This window comes from Lonchura striata, chromosome 1A (assembly GCF_050655825.1).
Source record: "Lonchura striata isolate lonStrDom1 chromosome 1A, ASM5065582v1, whole genome shotgun sequence".
Taxonomy (NCBI): domain Eukaryota; kingdom Metazoa; phylum Chordata; class Aves; order Passeriformes; family Estrildidae; genus Lonchura; species Lonchura striata.
Window position 1 is genome coordinate 22,430,737 of NC_140741.1, and position 22,501 is coordinate 22,453,237.

A 22,501-nucleotide genomic window follows, 5' to 3' on the forward strand; every position below is an offset into this window, starting at 1 on the left:
TGCTATTGGAAGTGAATATGAAATTTTTAAAAATCAGCTGAACACAGTGAATGGTTTGGGGTCCATACTGCCCCACAATAATAAAAGTTTACTAAGATAGTTTCTTACAACATGAACAGATACAAGATTAGAACAATCCAGGAAAGGGTTTAATAGGAACCTTGAAACATTTAAATCTCAACATCCTGCTAATGCTTGTACTTGTATCGTGTTACTTAGGTACAAGTTGCTCCTCCACTGAGCCATCAGAATAACATGGACTGAAGAGACTTGCGAACAGTTGCCATCTCCTGCTGTTGCTGTCACAAGAAAAGGAGATAATGCTGAACAAATGCTGTATCAATGTGATTCCTTTGAATTAAATGAATGTCAAATGACTTTTAATTGAATGTTCTATTTTTGCATTTAATTAACTTCATAGATCTGATACTTACAGTGTCCATCATAATTTTTTTCTGCAACATTGCCATTTCCTTGCGAAGCTCATTTTGGGCACCAGCCAGAAGATTTTCATTGCTCTTCTCCAGCTCTTCCAAGCTCTGAAGTTAAAGATAATATCAATTCAGAACTCCTCAATGTCAAGCAGTTAATTTTAAACAACCAAACAATAATAATTCATACTACAATTTAATTTTTACAGTGATCACAGATAATTGATGAGTTTGTCACAAACTTGGCAGAGGAATCATCCAGGACTTCATACTCCAGTCTACATTCCTATTTAAGCAGTATGTACCCTGGGAAGAAGACAGAACCCTCCAGTCTGCCTCTGTGAGGTCTCAGCTAATTTTTCTGCGTTTCAATTAAGATAAAAATCCTACAAGAGATCGAACCAGACATCTGTCAGGAATTCTAGGGGTTCAGTATTATGACAGCCTTGTGGAACTTGAAGTGAGGAGTGTAAACCCCACTGCGTTTCTTTGCACACTTCTCCCCAAATAAGCCAAATAAAACTCTCTGGTTATTGTCCCTTTTTTTGCATACAATTACACTTACCTCTGCGTATGTGTCTAGTTACATTTTCCTTAATTTGTATTTATTTAAGCTTATTTGAACTTTGACTTCTACCTTTTGATACTCTTTGAGAAGAAAAATCAAAGGAATACTTGACCTTCTGTTCAGTTTTTCTTCTTTGATGAAGAGATTTTGACATTTTGGAATAGTTATTATTTATTAATGCTTCTGTAATATACTCAGTAAATTCTCACTATTTTAAACTAAGAGATGCTCCATTTCAGATTTATTTTTATCAACTACCAGGTTTGGAAAAACCCAAACCAAACACCAAGGTTATCATAACTGAGATTTCAAAACCAGCTAGAAAATGACTTGAACTGAAATTAAGGTTTGTCAGAACTGATGGATTTGAATCTGCCCTGTATACTGGGGGCTGTGCAGCTGGTGAACCTGGAGTGCTGGGTCCAGTTCAGACTCCCGAGGACAAGAGAGACACAGACATACAGGATAGATTCCCACAAAGGGTCATCAAGATGATTAAGGCACAGAAGAGTTTTCTCTTGTGAAGAATGCCTTTAAATAAAAAAGTAAAATTTTTTGTGTAGTGGTACTCAAAACAGTTTTTTTGCTTGCTAATATATTAGTTACTTTGTTAAAGAAATACCAAACAACTTGAAACACTGAATTAGTATAGCTTTCTTAAGTGATACAAGGATCATAAACTGCTTTCCAAAAAAAGATTTACCTTTAAGAATTGCTCGTAGAGTTGCTTAATGGTTTTCAGTCTCTGACTTTGAACTATTCTTGCCTGTTGAAAAACTTTTTGTTGCTGACGAAGCATATTCTGAAGCAGAAGCAAAAGAAAAACATAATTACATCAGTTGTTAAGTAGAGTGCTTGGACAGGACAGTAGTTCATTTTTCAGAATCAGAAAATGTGCCTTTATTGGAAATCTGTGCCTTGTAATGTGGATCTCTCTCTGGAGAAGTTACCCTGGCTTTTATTAATGGAAGTAAGACTGAAGACTGGATTAAGCCCCACATCACCTCTTGAGGTCTCTTGCAACCTGAATTATCCCTGTAAAATCCATGAGAATTGCTATGCCCCACAGCTTCTTAGGGTATCCCAGAGGAATGTGCTACCTAGGGAAAAGCAAACCTTGCAAATGTGTTGGAAATACAAACACAGCAACAGCACAGGATTACATTCCATTGTATAGCTCCTATCCTCTTTAAGGAATGTATGCTAAAAAAACTACTTTCCTTAAAATTCCTTTGTTCCCTGAGACTATGGATGGAGAGAAACAGCACATGTCTTTCTTCTGCTTAAATGGTTCTTGCTTTTCTCAAGCCATATGCTGACCTAGGGCATCATTTAACAGTGTTTATAAACTTGCAATAAAGTTTATAAATGCACCTCTCTTCCCAAACTTAAACAATCATATTTATGTTTAAACTACATATAGTGTTTTTACATTTCCTGAGTATTGAAAGAACAGTGTTTTCCTCCTTGTGGAAAATACAGTGAAACTCACACCATGCTGGAAACTCACCCCTAGTTTTTCTTCCTGCTCCTCTGCTTTTTGCACATCTACATCCCATTGCTGAAATAAAGTCAGGAACTGCTGGGAGAACTCATGATTGAGCTTCTGCCTACAAACAGACACTGTCTGTAAGTATGACAAATGCTACAGGTAATTACAAGGAAAGCTAAGGTTCAACATACACGTGGAATAGAAGAAAAGCTGGCATAGATAAAGAAATGGGCTATTTTAACATCTGATCCCATTTAAATAATGTATGTTTTGAAAAACTGAACACACACATACACTGAGTGGATGTGGAATAGATCTATAGAGACAGCACTCCCATAAAATACTGGTTAAAAAGAAATTGTAACAACTCTTCCTAACAGTGTCAGGTTTTCTGAGATTTACTATGTTTTTCTAATTCAATTAAAGATGGTGACTTTAACACAAGGTGTTTATTTTGCAAAACTAATAAGCTCATTTCTTAAAATTTTGTCCGTACAACTTTCAAATACAAATAAACGTAGAACAACATCAAGGCAGTTAAAAGTATTGCTCACTTTTTAGCTGTCTCCTTTTTCACATTGATATCTCTGGTATCTGATTTAGTAATTAAATATGCCTTAAGAGGGGTGAGGAATGTTAAGCACGGTGAAAACTATTTACTTTCTTAACCAGAATGGTATTAAAGTTTTACTGAACATTTTGAGATTTCAGGTAGAAACAGAAAATTCCAAAGTGGGAAAAACTGCCCCACATTGTTTTAAAATATGTAATAACATCAAAGGTCACTTGCCATAAAGATAAAAGTAAGCCCCGCTCCTTAATGTACCTTGCTCTCAGAGTTCCAAATCCTAAATTTATCTGTTCAAAAGAGAATGTGTTAAACTATTTCTGTCAGATTAACAAAGTAGACACAACAGGAGGCAGCAGAGGCCCTGAGCAGATATTTAACATTAGATACAGTACTTGCTATTACAAGGTGACAGAGCAGCTATCAATTCTGTGACCCAGGTCACAGAATCTAGCTCCACAGGCTTAAAAACCAAGAGAAAAGCTCACCTTTGCTCCTGCTGTGTTTTCCAAACATGTTCAATCTTTTGGTTACTGGTTTTCAGTGAGGCTTTTGTATACATTTCTAATCGTTTCCTCTTGGCTAAGAGAGCCTTGTTAATGTCAGCTGAAAGCCACGGAATATTTAGAAATTAGGCATACTGGATACATTGTGTCACATACTAAAAAGGCTGATGAGTTACACTTTGGAGAAGCAAATTAGGTGTATTCTAGCAACAAGAAGCTCCTGTGATCTGAACTGATGTGGTGAATGTCCCTCAGCCTGCTGGTGGCACTGGGGTAAACGTTGCTTCCTTATGCCCCTCACATGCCCTAACCAACACCTGTTTCAGAGTCATATGCAAATTTCTTGAATTGCAGAAATAAATTAAGCTTAGTATGTGGTTACTAGACCTGTAAGCATACTTAATGAATGAACAACTATTTTTATACTTCAGAGAGACAGTACTTTTTATGTATTAATGTAAGTTACTGTGTTTGTTTCACTTCGGTTTACATTTGGAGATTTATCAAGTCACAGCTTGAGATTAATACAGTAATTTATTTTCCTGTTCACTGTAGATTTCAGGAAACATCTGTCAAACTTCTCTAATTTGCTGAGGCATCTGTCTCTGCTAATGCCAAACCTACAGTTTTGTGCAGGCAGCATCCTCTCTGATCCATTCATTTTCCCTCCTTCTATCCTTCCTTTCTTTCCTTTCTTGAGTCTTAAATTACACGCAGTTGTAACTTTTTAGCATTGAAATCCCCTTCTTATCTGAATTTCCAGATCTGTAATTCTAATATGTAATACAAAATATGTAATTTTATGACAGACAAAAGTCCTATTTGGGGATTAAGGAGTTACTCAAGTTCCTCTTTCACCTTAAATTTGACATGCAAGTAATGACCCTGTACAGGTTTCTTTTATTACATACAATGAAAGTATTATTCAGCTATTGAGTGTGTAATGCTGGCATTAAAATTGTTTCCCTTCCTTCCATGGCTTTTTGATGTGTGCTTATTCTGTGATAGGTATTGTACATTCTTTACAAATGTTAAAAGTTTTTTTTTTCTCCATCTCTAGTTTAACTAGGTAAAGTCACCTGAGGATCTGATTATGACTATACTAAATCCTGCTAAGTGACACACACAAATTGCTCATCACTGGATGACTGGTATTACTTACCCCCCTTATCTAGCTGTTCTAGAAACTCATGTTCCTTTTGACTGCTGAAATTCTCTTACCTGCTGATTCCCTGTTCTCTAGATTCCTGGAAGTACAGACTGCTCTCTCATTCTGTATCACAACTAAACTCTACTTCCAAAATTGCTTATCTAGAATTAGAACTGCTGCTGCTTATATTAACATTTACATTTCCCTTATTTCTCACTTTTGCCATCCCCAATATCCTCTATGTCAGTGTAACAAAAAATTAGAACTGTTTGTTCTCTTTTGCTGCTTATATTAACATTTATATTTCCCTTATTTCTCACTTTTGCCATCCCCAGTATCCTCTATGTCAGTGTAACAAAAAATTGAGAGACCAACAGCAAACTGCTGTCATCCCTTTTCTCTACAATATATTAATTACCTCTTAGACTTCATCTTAAAATTTGAATTGATTATCCAAAGCACTCATGCATCTTTCCCTTTTCCTTTGTAATTATCTACACTTACAAACTGTGACTCATTTATACGCAGTTATTCCCTCCTCTTCTTTCCCTTTGCTCTCCTTAGATATAACTTTTTTTTTCCCTGAAAACTGGCTTTATTCAGAAATGCTGAAAAGTACTACAGAGACTAGTCATTTTACATAAGTCTTGAAAGTTATTTTATGGTGAGTTATTACTGCCAACTCTGCAACTATTTTTTTATTTATTAGAATGCAAATGTACTTACCTCCAAATCTCTCCAACATATTCTGGACTTCACCCCTACAAAATAGTGTTTCAAATTTTTACTTGCCCATTTTCTGACTTCAGACCTGTTGAATATGCTTAGAACTAATTTTATCCACATGCCTGTTACGTCTAAGAAGAAGTAGAACTGCCACTGCCATAAGAAAAAATAATTTTACTCCTTTTCTCCTCTTATAAGACGTTTCTTTTTCAGACTAATTTGCTTAAAAAAAAAAAGGTAGAATCTATTAGCTGACTCTCCACTAAAGAGGCACTATTAGGTACTTAATGGTTGAGTAAGGGCAGTCAGTAAATTGATTATTCCCTATGACAAAACAGAATGGGTATTTGGAACACCAAATGAAAACTAATGCATCTCAGTTATCATGACTGGCACAGTAAAAAATCCCAAGGCAAATAATTTCAGGGTTGTTTTTACAGCATCTTTAAGATGGTAACACCAATGTGTAAGGTAGTGTTACAAAAAAGTAAAAACAGTGTATTCAAACTAACAGTTATAATCTGCTTGAAAACTTTTAGCATGTATTTTTTTATTACATTTACATTGTCCATGAATATGAAATCTGGTAAGATTTATCTGTAAAATAAATTCTTTTTCATGCAACATGTGGATTGTTTAAAGTATTGGTAATATCTTCAAGCAACTAAAATGAGAAGAAAAAAATTAAGAGAATTTAATGACATTACCAACAATTTAGGATAAAAAAGTAATCTTGTAAAAGAAATTTTAAGAACAAATATATAAATTTCTTCTGCATGTTCAAAAGAAACTAAAGAATTACTGTTTACATTTTTTTCTGTCACTTGATTTTTTTAGTCACATACTAAAAAAATCCCCAAACCAAACTCAAACAAAGCAAAAATAAGCATAGTGAATAACTGAAGTTGGTATCTATTTAAGATCAACTTATTTTGGAAAAAGCCCCCAAACATCTAACCTTACCCCACATCATCTGGAACCACATGAGTAGTCACCAGAGGTCTTTTCTTTCCATGCTTGTCCATTACTGGTATGTCACCTTAAGAAGGAGTATAGAAATACTTACAAAAATACATTTTTTGTTGGTTGTTTGAGTTATAAAAAGTGTAATTACTTTTCTGTAATGCCATTTCCCTGACCATGCCTCATGGTCAGTTCCCATCAGTAACAGAGGCAGCTCCTATAACTCTGAGTCTGAAGCTGACAGATGGTGGTGAATTATTCTGAAAGACCAGAATGGAGCTGGCACTGCTTTGAGTTCTCTACCCTGCTCCCAGATAGTTTTACTTTCTCTGTCCACTATTGCACCATTACTCACAACCCTCAATATAGCAATCATCAGAAAGCTAAGAATAACATAAATTATAAAAGTCCAATCTGAATTTTACTGTAAAAAAGGTACTAAAATTCTGTACCTTTAGAAAAAAAATCAGAGATATTATTTTGAAAATTACCAATCAAAACTACACAGTAGGAGCCTGGTGGTCTTTGGCACTACAAATCATGCTGTGCTCAGTCCCTGGCTGAGTCACTTCTTCCCTTCTTTTCATAGTAACAAATGTGATAAAATTCACATTTTACAAATGTCCTAAAAAAATCATATAAGCACCTTCTCTAATATCTTCCTCTGATCCACTCAGTTCTTTTCTTTCCTCCTCAAAGTCAAAAGTAGGTATGGTCTGATCGTCCTGTGCTGGTTTACCAGTTTTTCCTCCATGCTTTCTTCCCAATGGTGCCATGGTGAGATCTTTTCCTACTGAAACAGTATATTGTGTTTGTGACATAACTTCCTCCACAATAAATTGAAAATAAATATGTTTTCATGCTTACATGGACCTATTATAGATATCTCTTTGTAACAGACTGCACCTGTAAAGATATGCAAGCAGTCAAACTCGTTTAGTTTTGAGGTATTCCACAGCATTACCCATCAGTGATGCTTTTAAAAGCATGCTAAAAAATGCCAGGGCTATTAGGAACATACTTAATTCTGCTGGAAAAAAACAATACAAATTATCTGTTTTATTAAGATGTCTGCCAGCTTAGCTTCCATAAGGTTTATTACACATTTTGTCATGTCCAGCACGGCATTCCCCAAAAGCTATGCCAATAGTTGTCCAAAAAAGAGAAATGCTAAATCACAGAGAACAATGTGATTCTACAAGACATCCCACACTGTAAAGTATACATATGCTTACTGTAAATATAAATATGCTTATGCCATTTTTTAAAGTCCTGAGCAACTTCCAGGTTCCGATTTATCTTTCTTTATAGCTATTATACCTCTGCATTCTGTAACATAAGTAATGCCATTTCTACACTGGCAAACATTATACAGATAGACTACTCTTTAAAAAATTATTCATTTATTTACTTTAGTAAACCTCTCATTCTAGACACAATCCAACACTGCTAAAAATAGCAATAGGTTTTCCACTAGCCAGGGCAGAGACAGAACTAAAAATTAAGTTCACACATGGAAATGGAGAACTCCATTAAAGATCTTTTTAATTTCAAGGACTGTGAGGTCCCCCCAATATTATCAACTCTCACACCTCAGTTTACTATTTATGTTTTGGTTGTTGGGTTTTTTTTTGTTATTTGTCAATAGCTGTGAAAATGTTTTTTAATTCCAAATTCCGTGGGTCTGTACAAACATAGCCACGCTATGCTAAGGGAAGAGTACTTTTTAATACCGAGCTTTTCCTGAGGTTGATGTTTCTCTTCATAGTATGTAGAATTTTAGATTTTACAAGTGTCTTGAAAAACAAGTGTCTTAACTGACTGGAAAATCAAAAGCCTTTGCATTAGAATTATCCTCAAATGAGAGAAAAATGCCAAGACTTAATCTGCTTTTTGACTAGTGCCTGTTGAGGACGATGTAAAGGAGGAGAGTGCTGGTCCATAGTGTCTGGCTGTGCCTGTCCCTGTGCTGCTAAGACACTTTAATTTTGAACTGCAAGCATCTATTTTATCTGACATACACTTTCCTTCGTGCTAAAACTCAGTTTACAAAGTAGAACTTGTCAGTCCCCCTCAGCCAGGTGTAAAACAATCCTGCCACCTCACAAGCCCAAGCAGCCCCCACCCATCCCGTGCAGGTACCGATCTACCGTGTTTTAGCCGATCTGAGCGTCTTCAATCCACAGCTGCGTATTTTAACGGGGACTTTTAGGAAAACTCTCCTCTTTGTTTCCGCCCTGCCCCGAAAAGACACTAAACAAAACCGGTGCTTGTGTGAATTTCTTTCCTGTGCGGGGCTTTTCACTGCGGGGACGCACCTCAGAGCAGCAAGGGAGCCTTGGCCGCTCAGCCTGAGGGGACGCGCCGGGGCAGGGACGGCGCTGCCCGCACCGGCCCCGCAGCAGAGCCCCGGCCCCGCACCAGAGCCCCGGCCCCGCACCAGAGCCCCGGCCCTGCCCGCACCAGAGCCCCGGCCCCGCCCGCACCAGAGCCCCGGCCCCGCCCGCACCAGAGCCCCGGCCCCGCCCGCACCAGAGCCCCGGCCGGCGGTCCCGGTCCCGCTGCCGCCCTCACGGCGCTCCCGCTGCCGGGAAAGGGCGGGAACGGGCGCGGCGCCACCGCCCTCAGGAGCGGGGCCGGGCACCGCCTGCGCATCCTCGAAAGATTCATCCCGCTTTGAGAACGGAGCCGTGCTTCAAATTACTATTAAATCATTAAAGCTGCAAGGTTTTTTACAGAAAATATAAGAACTTTTGGCGTAAAGACTCATATAGATTCCTGGCTAATTTACGAAATTGTGTGAGCTTTGGTTGGCTTTGAAACAGAAACAGCAGACGAAACTTTCATCACATTTTAGTTAACTCCAAAGCAAGCCAAGTATCTTACAATACATATGCACATACATTTTGTACATCATCCGATTACAAAAATTAATGCTTTTTGAATACTGCTAATACAATTAAGTGAAGATACACCATCAAAATTTTATGCTTGAAAAGATTCAGTACCCTTTCCCACATAAAACCACACTATTCCCATATCTCAGCAAAATACAGGGCCAAATCCTGTGAAATTTAAAAACACCACAGCATTGTATGTCAGTACAAATATTGTTTTATGAAGTGAAACACTGCTCCCCATACTTTTCTATTTTGTTTGTTACCCATTCATACAGAGGCACTTTTGCTTTTTGATTTACAATGCTTGTAAAATATTCTAACTTTATCATTTTCCTTTGATTACAATCCTCTGTAATCAAGCCAGGAAATAACACCATTTCTTTCTGTATTCTTTGGACTATAATACACCACATATAAAACATCTTTCAAATAAACCATTAGATGTTGTTACTGTGTAATTTTTTAGTAGCATACCTTTCTTTCAAATCCCAATTATACACTACAAATAGAGAGATGAATTGTCACTGTGCTTTAAAGAATGTCAACATCTATAAATGTATTCTAAATTTAAATGACAAGTTACATAATTCTCAATTTTCCCTGGAGGGCTAAAAAAGCAGCAATGACAGAAATTTGCAAAATGCTTTGGAATGCAAGATCAAGGACTTCTTACGCTGATCCCAAACAACTTTTCCTTCCAACATTTTATCTAGTTGGCAACATCCACTGCAATAAATGCAGTTACATTTATTTAGGTAACCCTTTTTATAAAAAAGGATAACATGGCCATGAACTAAGAGTTGTAAAGTAAGATCTGTTGAAAACTGCCTATGTACAGGTGTCCTGCAATTATCTTTTGTTGTTATTTTGCATTGTCACAGCTCCAGCAGCTTTTATATCCTGAAGAGTACTGCAGAGATTTGAATGTAGGTGCATGAATTTTTTTCTTCATATCAATGTAGTTAAACAGCAAACCAGAAAAGACACTTATGAAAGAGACATTTAAAATGCTTAATCACAGTTTGAGGTAGACTGATCTCCAAAATAAAGCTCTTCTACACTTTGATTCGTTCATGACCAACTTCTTTTTGGATCCTTCTCCTTGGAAAAATCTTTCGTTTAAGTGCAATTAGCTGAGGAGAGAAAAAAATACAATATGTAGTTCTCTGCTGGACTAAAGGTCCACAGCTGGTCAGGTTTTCATCCTACAGACTATCAAATCTGTACCACCCATGGTAAATACTCAGTACTGAACTTTTTTTTCAGATTATGCCAGAAAGTCATTTTTTACTCCAATTCATCTATTAGATGTGCACATTTCCACTAGACTTCTCAATAATCAGAATACAAGCAGAAAGTGAAAAAATACACCATCCCTTTATTCTGATTATCTTAAAGGTAATTTATGTATTTAAATTAACACCAGGCTACATTCTATTTTTAAAAGATCAGCACAAAGCTGACATCTTAAAATGGTACTTAGATTCCTAACTGTACCACTGAGTTGAGTATCCCCTTCCAAAACCAAATTGCTAATGGAGTTTTCTACTATATAAAAAAGGCTGAAAATCGAGGGATAGAGTCATGCAAAAGTCACAGGTGGGAAAAAATAATAATCAAAAGCCAACCTTTCAAGAATTACACCCTCTTCATCAGACCACGGAAAGTGTAACTTAAGGCCCCAACCTGCAAAGAATTACCCATATGATTTGTTCCATTGACTCCCTCTGAGTTTAGCAGGACTAATCATGTTCAAGAAAGCCATTTTAAGCTTGCAGAAGTCAAAGGTTTTTTTCTGTTGAGTCAGATTCAAAACCTTTTGAATTCAGTAGGAGCCTTTGCAATTTACTTATGGAAGAGATTTTGATAAGGCCTTTAAGTAACTTAAGATCCCCTTCTGCACTCATTTTCCTTCCTCTTAACTTACTATACACTTCTACAATATCCATGTTAACAGACCAAGAGTTTCAAAAATTTAGCACACTGCTGATGGCTTCACTGTCACAAGACACCTGAGAAGGTGCCACTCTCCTCCTCCCCATATAACTCTATTTTCAAAGAAGCTCAACATGGTGTCTTAAAAATTAAAGCAACCTAATCATGAGTCATGTAACATCTTTACTTCTTTTAAGAAGGGAAAATCCTAGCTACTCTTCAAAACCTATTTTAAAAATCCATCCAATGTTATCCTGAAGATTCCATAATCTGTTAAGTGTTATATATATTTGATAAGACATTAATTTTACCTGTTCAGCAAAAAATGAGACGACTGTAAATAGAATAAGTGTTATTAGAACACAGTGGGTCCAGAATTTGAGCTTGTCTCTATATGCCCTCCTGGACAAAGAAAGAAGGAAACAGAAAAACAGCTTCATATACCATAAATTCAAATATTAAAAGAGTTTCCACAAAACATACAAAGAAAGTTTTTTTCAGTTCTTAAAGGGTGACTAAAAGGAGGACACAGGCTCTCTCTTTACAAAGAGCCACATAGAGAGGACAAGGGGCAACAGCTACAAGTTGGACTGGGAGAGGCTTCATCTTGATATAAGGAAATCTTTTTTACAGTCAAAACAGTAATTTCCAGAGCAGTCTCCCCAAAGGCTGGATAGAGTCTGCACCACTGGAAGCTTCCAAGATATGACTGCTCAGGGTGCTAGATCATAGGATCTTAAGTTAGGAATTCCCTCAAAGACCAAGTCCAACTGTTAAGCTAAGACTGCCAAGTCCACACCTAAACTACATCCCCAAGTGCCACACCTACTTGTGGCAACTGTGGTTTTGCAGTCACACTATCTCCTTTTTGACCAAACTGCAATTCCCTTATGTGCTACAGTTATATACCTGTAGCCAGAACACTTGAGAGCTGGCAGGTGATAGTGTCATCTAAGTACCTTTTCCCATTAAATGTTGGGCCAGATAATTTTCAAGGTCCCTGCCAACCTGGGCTGTCCTGCGATTCTGAAAATACTTTGATTTCCACTAGCACTTAAGCCTGCCTTAACGCACCCTGGTAGAATCATCTTGGGCTACAAACAAGACAAAGTGTCTTTTTGAAGCTACGAAAAGACTTGATGGAGGATCTCTTAAAGGGAGCCAATACTGTGTCTATTTCTCCAGCACAAATTTCTAAAGCTAACTGCTGAAATGGGTTCGGCCCCTGCTCCCTCCACCACTAGTACAGCAGGGCTTGTAGCACTACAATTATGCCTACAATCCTGATTCCTTCTAGAGTTCTTCTAATGCTTTCTATTTTCTTATTAACAGCTATTTCTCATGATTTGCTGATCAGCAACAGGATTGCTTATATTAGTCTTGTGTCATTTTTGTCACTGTATCTGTCAACGTTTTGCTTGTCAACTACTCCAATTTCTTCAGTTGTTATTTATAAAATGGCAAGAGATAAACACTCACAAAAATTTCACATATTATACAAAAACAAGACACACATATCTTTTCTGATTTTTATCTAGATGGTTATTGCTATGTGACGGATTAAAAAAATCACGTCAGAAATGTAACAATGGTTTGGGGCTTTTTTACATTTAAAGAAAGCTAGAATTCCTGTTTTATTTTTTAAAAAACCAAACAAAAGAACAAACCAACAACTTTTGTTTGCAGTAGGTTAGGAACAATTGATAAAATACTGATGAGCATTTAAGCACTGGAAAAGCCCAAATTCTGCAGACTTCATATTTTAGTCCATTAAAATCTCACCACGCTATTTTCACTGTTAACTCTTTCATGACAATACTGGAGGAAAATCAGCTTGTTAGCAGTATTTTAGGTAATTATATATTACTGCACTACAGTAACTTGAAAAGAACTTGTGGAACATACCATTCTTGGAGCTCATGCATGTGAAGGAAACGATTCCGATATTCTCTTGGCAGTTCAAATTGGGAAGGGATGGGAAACATCGACTCATAAAAATCCCTAAGCACTGCTTTCACTGTTTGCGCATCCTTATGATTGTGATCAATATTGTCATTTAGGCAAACAAATTTTCTAGGAAACAAGATGAAATTGTTAGAATATTTCCTTGATAATATGGGAAAGGTATTGCCAAACAAATAACATAAACATAATCCTTTAAAACAAAATTGAAACCGTATCATTTTTAAACCAAACAGGAGTTTTTTATTGTTGCATTATTTAAAACTAATTTTATTTTAATTCTAAGAGCACTAGGATTGTCAGCAAGTCAAAACCTCAGAAGAATCCAGTGACAGGCCACATTTCTAGTTATATAATGCTGCCATCTAACGGGCACTAGAGTGTGCACCATCCCATTGAACAGTCCATTGAACACAGCATTAAAATCTGGGTAAGGATTTTTATATTTATCATGAGCAAAGTCTCTTAAATAACAAAGTGAGCTTCACTGTAGGAGGGAAACATACTAAATTATTACTATTTTAGTGTGTATGCTGAATTCTTTATAGAAAATCAGCATTAAAACTATATTGTATAGTATAAGACAGGGCAAAGCTTGGTTTTGGTTTACTGAGAACATTATATAAATTAGTCTGTCAAGTCACAGACTCAAAGCTGGACCTGTATAACCAACCAAAAAAAACAAAAAAACAACAATTTGCATAGAATTTACATGGAAATCACTAAATAAGCACACTCCCAATAATGGCTCCTGCAGAGAGCTACTTCTCACATAAAAAACATGGAACTAAGTTACTGCAAAAAACTGACACTAAAGCATCAGCTAGTGTGCTAAACTGCTATGTCCTCTTGGCCATTCTGACCTGGTGCTTGACAACAAAATTCCCCTTCCCACATTTGGGCAAGGTTATGTGCTTTATTTATATTGTGAGATACAAGAGCCTATATTTTCCCCGGAGGCAGAAATCATATCTGATGACATATGCCTTGTCATTGCTAACCTTTGTAAATAAGCAGTTCTGGTCAGCCGTATTCTCTATAGTATGGTGTGCTCCCCCAAAGAGCAAAGTTCAGACTTCTACAAGAATCTGGAAATAAGCAGAACTCTGGAGCTTGTCTATCAGCCCACACAGGGAATTAGCAGTGAATGGCAACACATTGCATCTGGCATAATTGGTAATACACTGCATCTAGCATAATTGGTAACCTTGCTCTAGACAATTATGTGCAGGGCATAACCAGGCATTCAAATTGCTACATCTGAGAAGGAAAAATATGCCTCTCCAAAAACGAGCAGGCTGTATCTCCTGTATCAAGTAATGCTATGCAAAGCAGCTGGTTATGGCAATCATGGTTACACTCTAAGCATTTTGGGAGTTAACTCTGGACTGTCCCTGACCTCATCCCTTGGACTGGCAGCTCATTAGCCCTAGGAATGCAGTAGCTGTATTCCTAGAGTGTATATTCCTGCTTAGCTTCATGGAATAGAGATACAGCTTACAGATTGAGAGGTTGCTGCACGCAGCAAAGTACAGGATTGATGAGGATATTAGCTCATTTCTAATAGAAAGACTGTTTAAATTCATCCCAAAGAAACCAAAAATTACATTCCTTTGGATATTCCAGAAATAATGCCTAGACAATTAATGCTCACTTTGCCTTAAGGGTGCAAACCAAACATTCCTGGGAGATCAGTAAGTGAATGAGACTTTCAGTTCATTCCAAGACAGGCACTAAAAACCTGTTTTTGGAGACTGGTTATAATTACTGGTTTGTATGCAAATAAAACATGGTAAAGAGAAGGAATGGCATGCCTACATAACTGTGCCAGATCTCCTTTGTTAACAAGATATGACTACAATACTGCACTGTACTTCACAGGAATGGAGCCCAGGTAATCGACTCCTCACTTTGTGAACACTGAAGGTGAGAAACTTACATTACTCAGGCCTCTCTGAGCCTAACAAGAAAAAAAAACCCTCATAGCCAGCAGACAAAGAAATAGAGAAGGAAAAGGAAGCAGCAGGACGAGCTAGAGCACTGCCTACTTTTCTTTTAAAATGGATCATTGTGGCTACTGGAAAATAGGAGTTATGTGGCCAGAAGGCACTCTTTGAAATAATAGCAATATATACAAACCACCTTCAGCTGTAAAATGCCTCAAGACTACCTTTCCGCTTTCTGAATAAATAACCCAGCAAAAGTGTTGAGAGGAAAGTAGAAATCTACTCTTTATCTACAAATACAAATCATGCTATAGCTTTACAGGCAGCTGAGATCACCCAACAGCTTTCTCTGACCAAAAGAGGAGGCTTCACTTTCCCTGGCACAAGGTACCTGGTTCTACTTTCCTCCTTGCTCTGCCTTTTGACACTTGTCAGACCTCTTCTTGCAGCCAAACTCATTAAACTGGCAGAAAACTCTGGTTTTCTGAAGACAGAAGCAAGATTCTTTCCATGTAGTAAAAGAGCTTGAAAGCACAATGAATATGCAAAACTGATTTAGTAACAAAATAATCCATACCTAACTCCTAGCATAAAATACCTGCATAAAGCAGGTCAAAAAGTTCTTCCTTTAAAATAAAATTGCCTGCAATATAAACTGTATGCCTTCTAGAACAGCAAAAATGGAAGCTTCAAAAATAGTTGAAGTTTCTAAATTTTTGAAGATTTTAGATAAATAAAAAAGTAACAAATTACTGAGATAGCCCCTGGCATAACAGAGGGAGGAGGCAGCTTCAGTCAAACAGAAAAAATCAGAAATACTTTTGGTTCAAATTTGTCTTACCCTGGAACACACAGTTTAGAAATACATGATAATAAATTATCTTTTAAATACAAAAAAAAAGTTCAAAGACTCAAACCAGAAAATTAAAACCATCTCACAGCCTCACACAAATCACAGAACAGGATACCTGGGATTTTTTCGTATGTCATCCAGCTGACCAACTACGTGAGAAACATTTGTGCGAATCATTTTGAAGGCAATTTCCTCTTCTCCCATGATTTCAAACCTTATTGTTGAAATAATATTTATTTATTAATAAAACAGCCTAAAGTTTGGCTCAATGAATATCAATCTCATATTTAACATTATTGAGCAACATTTCTAATCTGATTGGCCAACCTTCATTAAAATTTGCCATTTACTTTCTATTGAGACATTTAAATTTTTCAGCTAATGCTCTTACACAGAACACTTCTCTATCAATCATTAGTAGCCACCTATCAATCATAGATCTGAATTCTAAGAGAAAGCATATAAAATAAAAACATTTGACTCCAGGTAAACAGTCTTACTAGTTGTAGGTAACACACTTATATTTTTCACTTCACTTATCTAAATAGAAGAAAGCACCCTGAAGGCTTCTTCAAGTCTCACCAGAGACTCTCCTCCAATTACAAAGCTCATGCCACTGTCACTCCTACATCTCATAGGAAAGGTACAAGGTAGTTAAAACTAAAATGCTTTTTGTGGGTTTTTTTAAGCATTAGTAGAAGGAAGGATGAAGTAGATGTGCAACTTCTAGGTACAGGAAGACTGTTTACTTCTTTGTATGCCACTTGAACTTCACTCACTCTCTAGCCATCCAAACATACTCTGGCTTGCTGTTGTACAATATAAATGAGTAAATGGCCCAAGATGACACAAGTAACATGGAATTATTTAATCCACTAAGCAAACTATGAAAAAACCCACGTCATTCTGCACAATGAAATACACATAAGTTAACAACAGTATGTTTCTTTAGTTCCACTGTTAAAATGGTGTTGAGCTAAGACTTGCTAGCTAGACGTGCAATCTTGGGTTACGTATGTATATGTCCCTCCTCCTATGCCTTTACAACACTAAGCATCTCTTTCCACAGGACTGCCACAACATACCTGTATTTGTTTTTGTCCTTGTAAGCCTTACGAATCCTGTCAGTTACAGGTTTGCAATTGGTCACTAGGTTTTTGGTTACTGGAGGCTGGAAGAAAACACTGTTTAGATTATAGGTTACTGAAAATCACAGAGTGTTTTAAAAGTGTACTTTGTAAGAAAACTTGTATTACAGCTAGAGTGGCCTGCATACTTTACTCTCCTGGAATCAAAAGCAATAGTTTTATCATAGTAGTTATCATCTATGGAGGGAAAAAACAAAACAATATTGGTACATAACATCATAATTTCCTATTTTACAAATCATTTTTCAGCAAAACCACTGCAACTTCATTCTCAGTAAAATACTCAAAAATTCTAACTAACTTGACAGCTGCCTAATAGTCCTCTGATAAAGGCCACCAGTAAAACTGGCCAGGCAATCTCTGTACAGCAGAGAGTTTTGGATTTTAGGGTGTTTCTTGAATACATGGGTTATAATTCAGATAAAGACTTATCAGACAGTTCTAGTCAGAAAGGTATTTGGCTTACTGTCTTTTCAGTTCATAACAGTAAATTTTCTGAACAAGGATGATTTTTTAAATCCCAATTATAATAACAGCCTAAATCTCAGCTTTCCTTTGCTTTTAAAGAAAATTAAGGGTTAGTAAGTTAGGAAGCAGCCTGTAAAATTTTAATTTTGTAGCACTTCATGTACATACAAAGTAGTGATTTTTGTAAATACTTTCCTTCTAGAAATCAAACCAGCTTTTGAACTAAAGACATACTCAGGAATGAAAATAAGCATATTTTAAGATCAATGCATCTTACCAGATTTGGATCATAATATGCTTCCTGAGTTGGAGGAATAACATGGATCTGAGTGATGTTGGCAGGGAGAGCCTTAGAGCAATTTATTAGCATTTGTTCTAGACCCGTCAAATCCTAACAGAAAGAAAGGTGGAAAAAAATCCATTTAAAGTCCTACTGATTTTCACACTGACATAGATCTAAAAATTCAAGGTGCACAAATGTATTTAATGTTATCAACATAACAAACTTCCGTGCTATAGTCCACAGAAGTAGACTTAATATTCAACAGACCCCATTTCAGTAACTGCTAAGTCAGTGAGACTCCCTAAAAGGTAAAGCAAATGCTCAATACAGAGTTTAATTAGGACCTGATAAGGTATGACAATGTTATTTTCATTTAAAATTAAAAGCACACCTTTTCTACTAATGTCAGGACAGTAAAGAGTTCCCAAATCAACACTAGCATATTAAATTCCAAATCAAGCAAACAAACAGAAGAGTACATTATTGCAAGGACAGGAAGATTTTCTGATTAAGGTACAGGCCAGGAATGAACTAAAGCAGGGCTGTGTTCCAACTATGCCAACGATTCTGTGCCCTGTGTCATAAACAAATTGTTTCACTGGTTTGTGTCATTGCCTCTCTGTTAAGAAAAAATATCACACTTTGTTCTCTACCTGTATGTTTAAGAACGCAAGTCCTACAAAAACCATGTCTCTGTTTATGAGGTTCCTAGAACAGAAGCATGAGTCTTTGTATATTATCACACTATTTACTAGTATGACTTCCTTGCTATCCTTTTTCTCCGTTCTTTTTTAAGCCAAGTTCCTCAGGGCAAGTACTATCTTTTACTATGTGCAGAAACTACAGTAAGCACAGCATGATCTAACTCTTGGCAGTGAACTCCAGACAAACTCACACTGTTTTCTTGAACTCAGACAGCAGTGAGCCTTTTTTCTGAAGGTGCTAGAACTCAGTTTAATCACAGACTCCACAGAAAAAACAAACAATAAGTAGAACACAATGCTATATTTTCCAGGTAATATTTTAAAATTGTCAAATGTTACTGATGCTACAAGGGAGGATAAAAATTTGACTTCTTTTATTTTAACCATTTCGGACTTTGAAGCTGTTTTAAAAGTTAATCAGTAAGGAAAAAGTACCTGCAAACTTAATGGTAGTTCATGGATCCTTGTGGCCAATGTGCGAATCTCTCGGTCAGACAAGATGCCTGACTGGTCTGTATCAACCTCATCAAAGATCTGAGAAATGTTCAGTGGCTGAACTGCACTCATAAGATAGTAGAAATATGAAAAAGCAAACTGCATATCTTCAGAGTGACGCACTTTGTGAAATGATGTCTTGTCAAACTCCTCAGGAAACCTAGATAAGAATGAAAATTCATTTATTACCCTAATTTCCTGAAGAAAACATTCCTTTACCTAAAAATAAATTCTTATCCAGAATTTTGAAAGTGCCTCAAAAATCTCATTGTATCCCAACTGTAATGTTGTAAATTTCTTATTTTCTTTTCCAAAATATAATTTTAACAAGTAGCTATTAACACACTGGAAATGGCTACTGCAAAACAACAGAAAGGTAGAATTTCCCACAGCTTTACATTATTCCAAGCAAAACCACACTCACATATCCTGGAGCTCTTGCATAACAGTACGGTCAATCATGTGAGGCATGTGAGCAGGGACTTTACGAGATGTAAATCCAAACTTGCTGTTTAACAGCTTATTTACGTATCGAAGGGAATCAGCAAATGTATCTTTCAGCTGCCTTCCAAAATGTTTACCTTCAGTAAAGTACGACATTTCTTTGAGTAATGATTCTTCTTCCTAAAGAGCAGGACAAGCATAAATCTAGGTTACATTACTGAAAAAGTCAGAAAACACTAGCAAACATGACATTTCAGCCACCAGCCAACTCATCTGAAAACAGAAAGAGAATATCTTAGATTCCTTAGATTATTATTTTATATTCCTTAGATCTTCCTTTAAAAATAATAAAATTCAAATAAATTTTAAATAAAAATAAATAAAATAAACTTTTCCTTAAAGCTTTGAGGAAAACTACTCCTTAAAAGGCTTCCTTAATAATTGTGCTCTGACACCTCACACATACTTAGAGCCTTATTTGGCATCATTTGCCTTTTTTTGCAGATTATTCATCCATATTTGATAAACTTGATATAAAGATTTTTCAGGCAAAATTCAATCTCAGATGAACAGAGATAAGTCTTTATAAAACATAGCCCTTTTCTATGTGAAATAGGGCAAAGCAGCTGCTACCAACTGAAGCATGGTATCTTCTCTTCTAGAGTTTTTCAAAACTGCTAAAATTCTCTGGATGGAAGCAAAGGAAATTTCCTATACATTTTCTTGACACAATCTAAATAAGGAGCTTCTTTTCAGGCTTTAAATTTAACTTCTAGAATTTAATTATTTATCATTATACCTATTTTCTGTATTTTTTAAACACAAACTAAATCCATAAATGTATAAACACCATCTAAACAAAATTTAAGCTTTCTGTTCTAGTGCTGTATGTGTCTGAGCAAGAGCCCTGTGACAACATACAATGACCAAAAAATTAATTTGACCAAGAAAAGGTAGTAGAAATGGAACAGAAATCGTTATTTGACTTTTACTACCTAGCTAAGAGAGGTTCAGACCATAAACAAGGCACATTTTATGTGTAAAAGTATCTTTAAAAAAAAATCCCAGCATTTGCCTCAAAAGCAAATCAAATTTCAAATTAATAAATCACATTAACAATATTCTAATAAATGCAGAAAGATGCAACTATTCCGGTAAGGAATAACATTAAGATACTCACATCAAGAAGGTCTTGGAAATATTTCTTTTTCTCCCATGGCAAAAAGCCTTGGTAACTTCCAGCATAAGACTGCAATTTTCTTCCCACTAGACCCTCCTTCATATTTGCATCCACCTGCTCAGGCTCTTTTATTCCTTCCATACGCTGTTTGCCTTCTCCAGGATCAAAATTCCCAGTATGTTTTGATTTCTGTGTTTCCTTTAATATGAGTGCATTCAATACTTTTTCTCGAGTTTCATTTTTTTTCCCCATGCTCTGGGGGGGAAGTGTGGCTTTTGGCTGTACTTTGTAAATATCTTTATTTGTGCTCATTGTCACAACAGTCCCCTTCACTCCCATAAGCCTCGAAGGAACTTCTTCCTTTGCTTTTACTCTTTTTATTTTGCCATCATTTACATCTTTATAAGACTTCTCCCAGTTGCTCTGGTTCTTCTGATCTTCTGAATGATCATGCATGCCCTTTTTTTCCAGGCCTACAATACTCTTTGCTGTGCTTAAAAAGTGGAAAGGTCTCAGAAGAGCAGCCTTGGATAGGTTATATCCTTTCTGAGTTACATCACCATTTAGTAGTTTTAAGTCCAGTTTCTGCAGTGCTAGTTGGACATCTTCAGGAAGAAGAGACACATTTACTGATGGGATTATCAGCTCTTCAGGTACACTCTCTTTTGTGCCATTTCTACGTCTCCTGACTCTTGGAAAACGTTTTTCTTCTGGAATATCCTCAAATATCATTTCAGCTTCTGGCACTGAAGTTACACTTTTAAAATCAGAGTCAGATCTTTGCATGGAAGTTGTGTTCTGTTTTGGCTCCTCCCTAGTATCCACTTCAACAGCTATTTGCATTTTAAACTCTTCATCATTTTTATTTAGGAATGTAAGGTTAAAATAGATCACAGTTGTGTTCATGCCACTATGCATGATTAGGTGGATAGTTTTCCATTTGTTAGCAACTGAAGCATGCCTGATAATTGGATTATCACTGTATGATCCCTCAATTCCTTTCTTGGCTATTTCACTGAAACTGAAGTAGGGCAGACATTCACCTTTGGGAATAACATAGTAGGTCTGATTAAGCTGAAGCATCACCTTGTACATCTCTTCAAAGTGATCTGGGAAAAAAAAATCCCAAACAAGAAACAAAACAAATTTCTGTCAATTTTCAGCATAACATTTATCTTTCACTCTTTTTTTAATAGCAATATGCCCAGCTACAGACACTATATTAACAGGGAGACACATTTGTGAAAGAACACTTACTCTAGTTTCCAGCTTCTTGCTCACTTCAGTAATGGATGACTAGAACATACTCAGATATACAAAGCTACCAGACACTCCCATGCTAATTCTAAAAACCAGTATAATTCATCACTCTTTCAATCTCTACCTGAAAAGCCTAAAGTGTCTTATTATCATGTCACTTAAAATTATGTATCAGTAATAAGTAGCTTGCCCATATTATATTTTTACCATACTTTAGGAGAGTAATGTTAACAGCTGGAGTTCACTGCTACAGTGCTGCATCTTGATTTGAAATAGAAAATTTCAGATAGGAATTTCTCCCTCCCACAGCAGAACACAGATTATCTGTCACCTCCCAGATGAACAAAACCCCACTGCACACATTAGTCCCAGCTGAAATGCAAGGGTGCTCTTCCAAACAGGAAAAATCTTCTCCTGCATATATCAGACAGCACTTTAAACTACTTTGTTCACTTCTTGCTAATCTTTCATATGCAAATGAACTTCAGACAAGTTCACCTGTGACTGAAAGAAGCCTTT

General features: G+C 36.5%; 3 protein-coding genes across 11 annotated transcripts in view; 1 reads left to right on the forward strand and 2 right to left on the reverse strand.

The window, feature by feature from the left end:
- The window catches only part of CHPT1 (choline phosphotransferase 1), a 21,596-nt gene extending 20,375 nt beyond the window's left edge, over window positions 1–1,221 (forward strand). For 2 of the 3 annotated variants that reach the window (XM_021536435.4, XM_085570305.1), the window contains exon 9: window positions 220–1,221. In XM_021536435.4, the coding sequence (XP_021392110.1) occupies window positions 220–264 (45 nt within the window). In that variant the 3' untranslated portion in view covers window positions 265–1,221. The remainder of the gene's footprint in view (window positions 1–219) is intronic. The other variant, XM_085570304.1, reaches the window with a different exon arrangement.
- Window positions 50–8,999, reverse strand: SYCP3 (synaptonemal complex protein 3). Of its 4 annotated transcripts, none has more exons than XM_085570307.1 (9): window positions 8,937–8,999; window positions 7,051–7,197; window positions 6,405–6,480; window positions 5,442–5,476; window positions 3,548–3,665; window positions 2,510–2,609; window positions 1,703–1,801; window positions 435–539; window positions 50–299 (listed from the first exon to the last, which is right to left on the reverse strand). In XM_085570307.1, exons 2-9 carry the CDS (start codon window positions 7,178–7,180, stop codon window positions 246–248), a joined length of 717 nt encoding a protein of 238 aa, XP_085426433.1. In that variant the 5' UTR covers window positions 7,181–7,197; window positions 8,937–8,999; the 3' UTR covers window positions 50–245. The 4 variants fall into 4 exon arrangements, with proteins under 4 accessions (XP_085426433.1, XP_085426435.1, XP_085426434.1 ...); XM_085570309.1 differs by lacking the exon at window positions 8,937–8,999 and adding an exon at window positions 8,623–8,863 and having other exon boundaries at window positions 7,051–7,194; XM_085570308.1 differs by lacking the exon at window positions 8,937–8,999 and adding an exon at window positions 8,555–8,687.
- A 242-nt stretch (window positions 9,000–9,241) lies between these two features.
- GNPTAB (N-acetylglucosamine-1-phosphate transferase subunits alpha and beta) overlaps window positions 9,242–22,501 on the reverse strand; it is a 48,895-nt gene continuing 35,635 nt past the window's right edge. For 3 of the 4 annotated variants that reach the window (XM_085570278.1, XM_021536422.4, XM_021536412.4), the window contains 9 exons: window positions 20,723–21,831; window positions 19,523–19,722; window positions 19,039–19,258; window positions 17,894–18,007; window positions 17,086–17,171; window positions 16,116–16,214; window positions 13,145–13,312; window positions 11,551–11,641; window positions 9,242–10,437 (listed from right to left, as the gene is read on the reverse strand). In XM_085570278.1, coding sequence (XP_085426404.1) covers window positions 10,360–10,437; window positions 11,551–11,641; window positions 13,145–13,312; window positions 16,116–16,214; window positions 17,086–17,171; window positions 17,894–18,007; window positions 19,039–19,258; window positions 19,523–19,722; window positions 20,723–21,831 — 2,165 coding nt within the window. In that variant the 3' untranslated portion in view covers window positions 9,242–10,359. Of the gene's footprint in view, window positions 10,438–10,932; window positions 10,991–11,550; window positions 11,642–13,144; window positions 13,313–16,115; window positions 16,215–17,085; window positions 17,172–17,893; window positions 18,008–19,038; window positions 19,259–19,522; window positions 19,723–20,722; window positions 21,832–22,501 lie in introns of all 4 variants that reach the window. The other variant, XM_085570279.1, reaches the window with a different exon arrangement.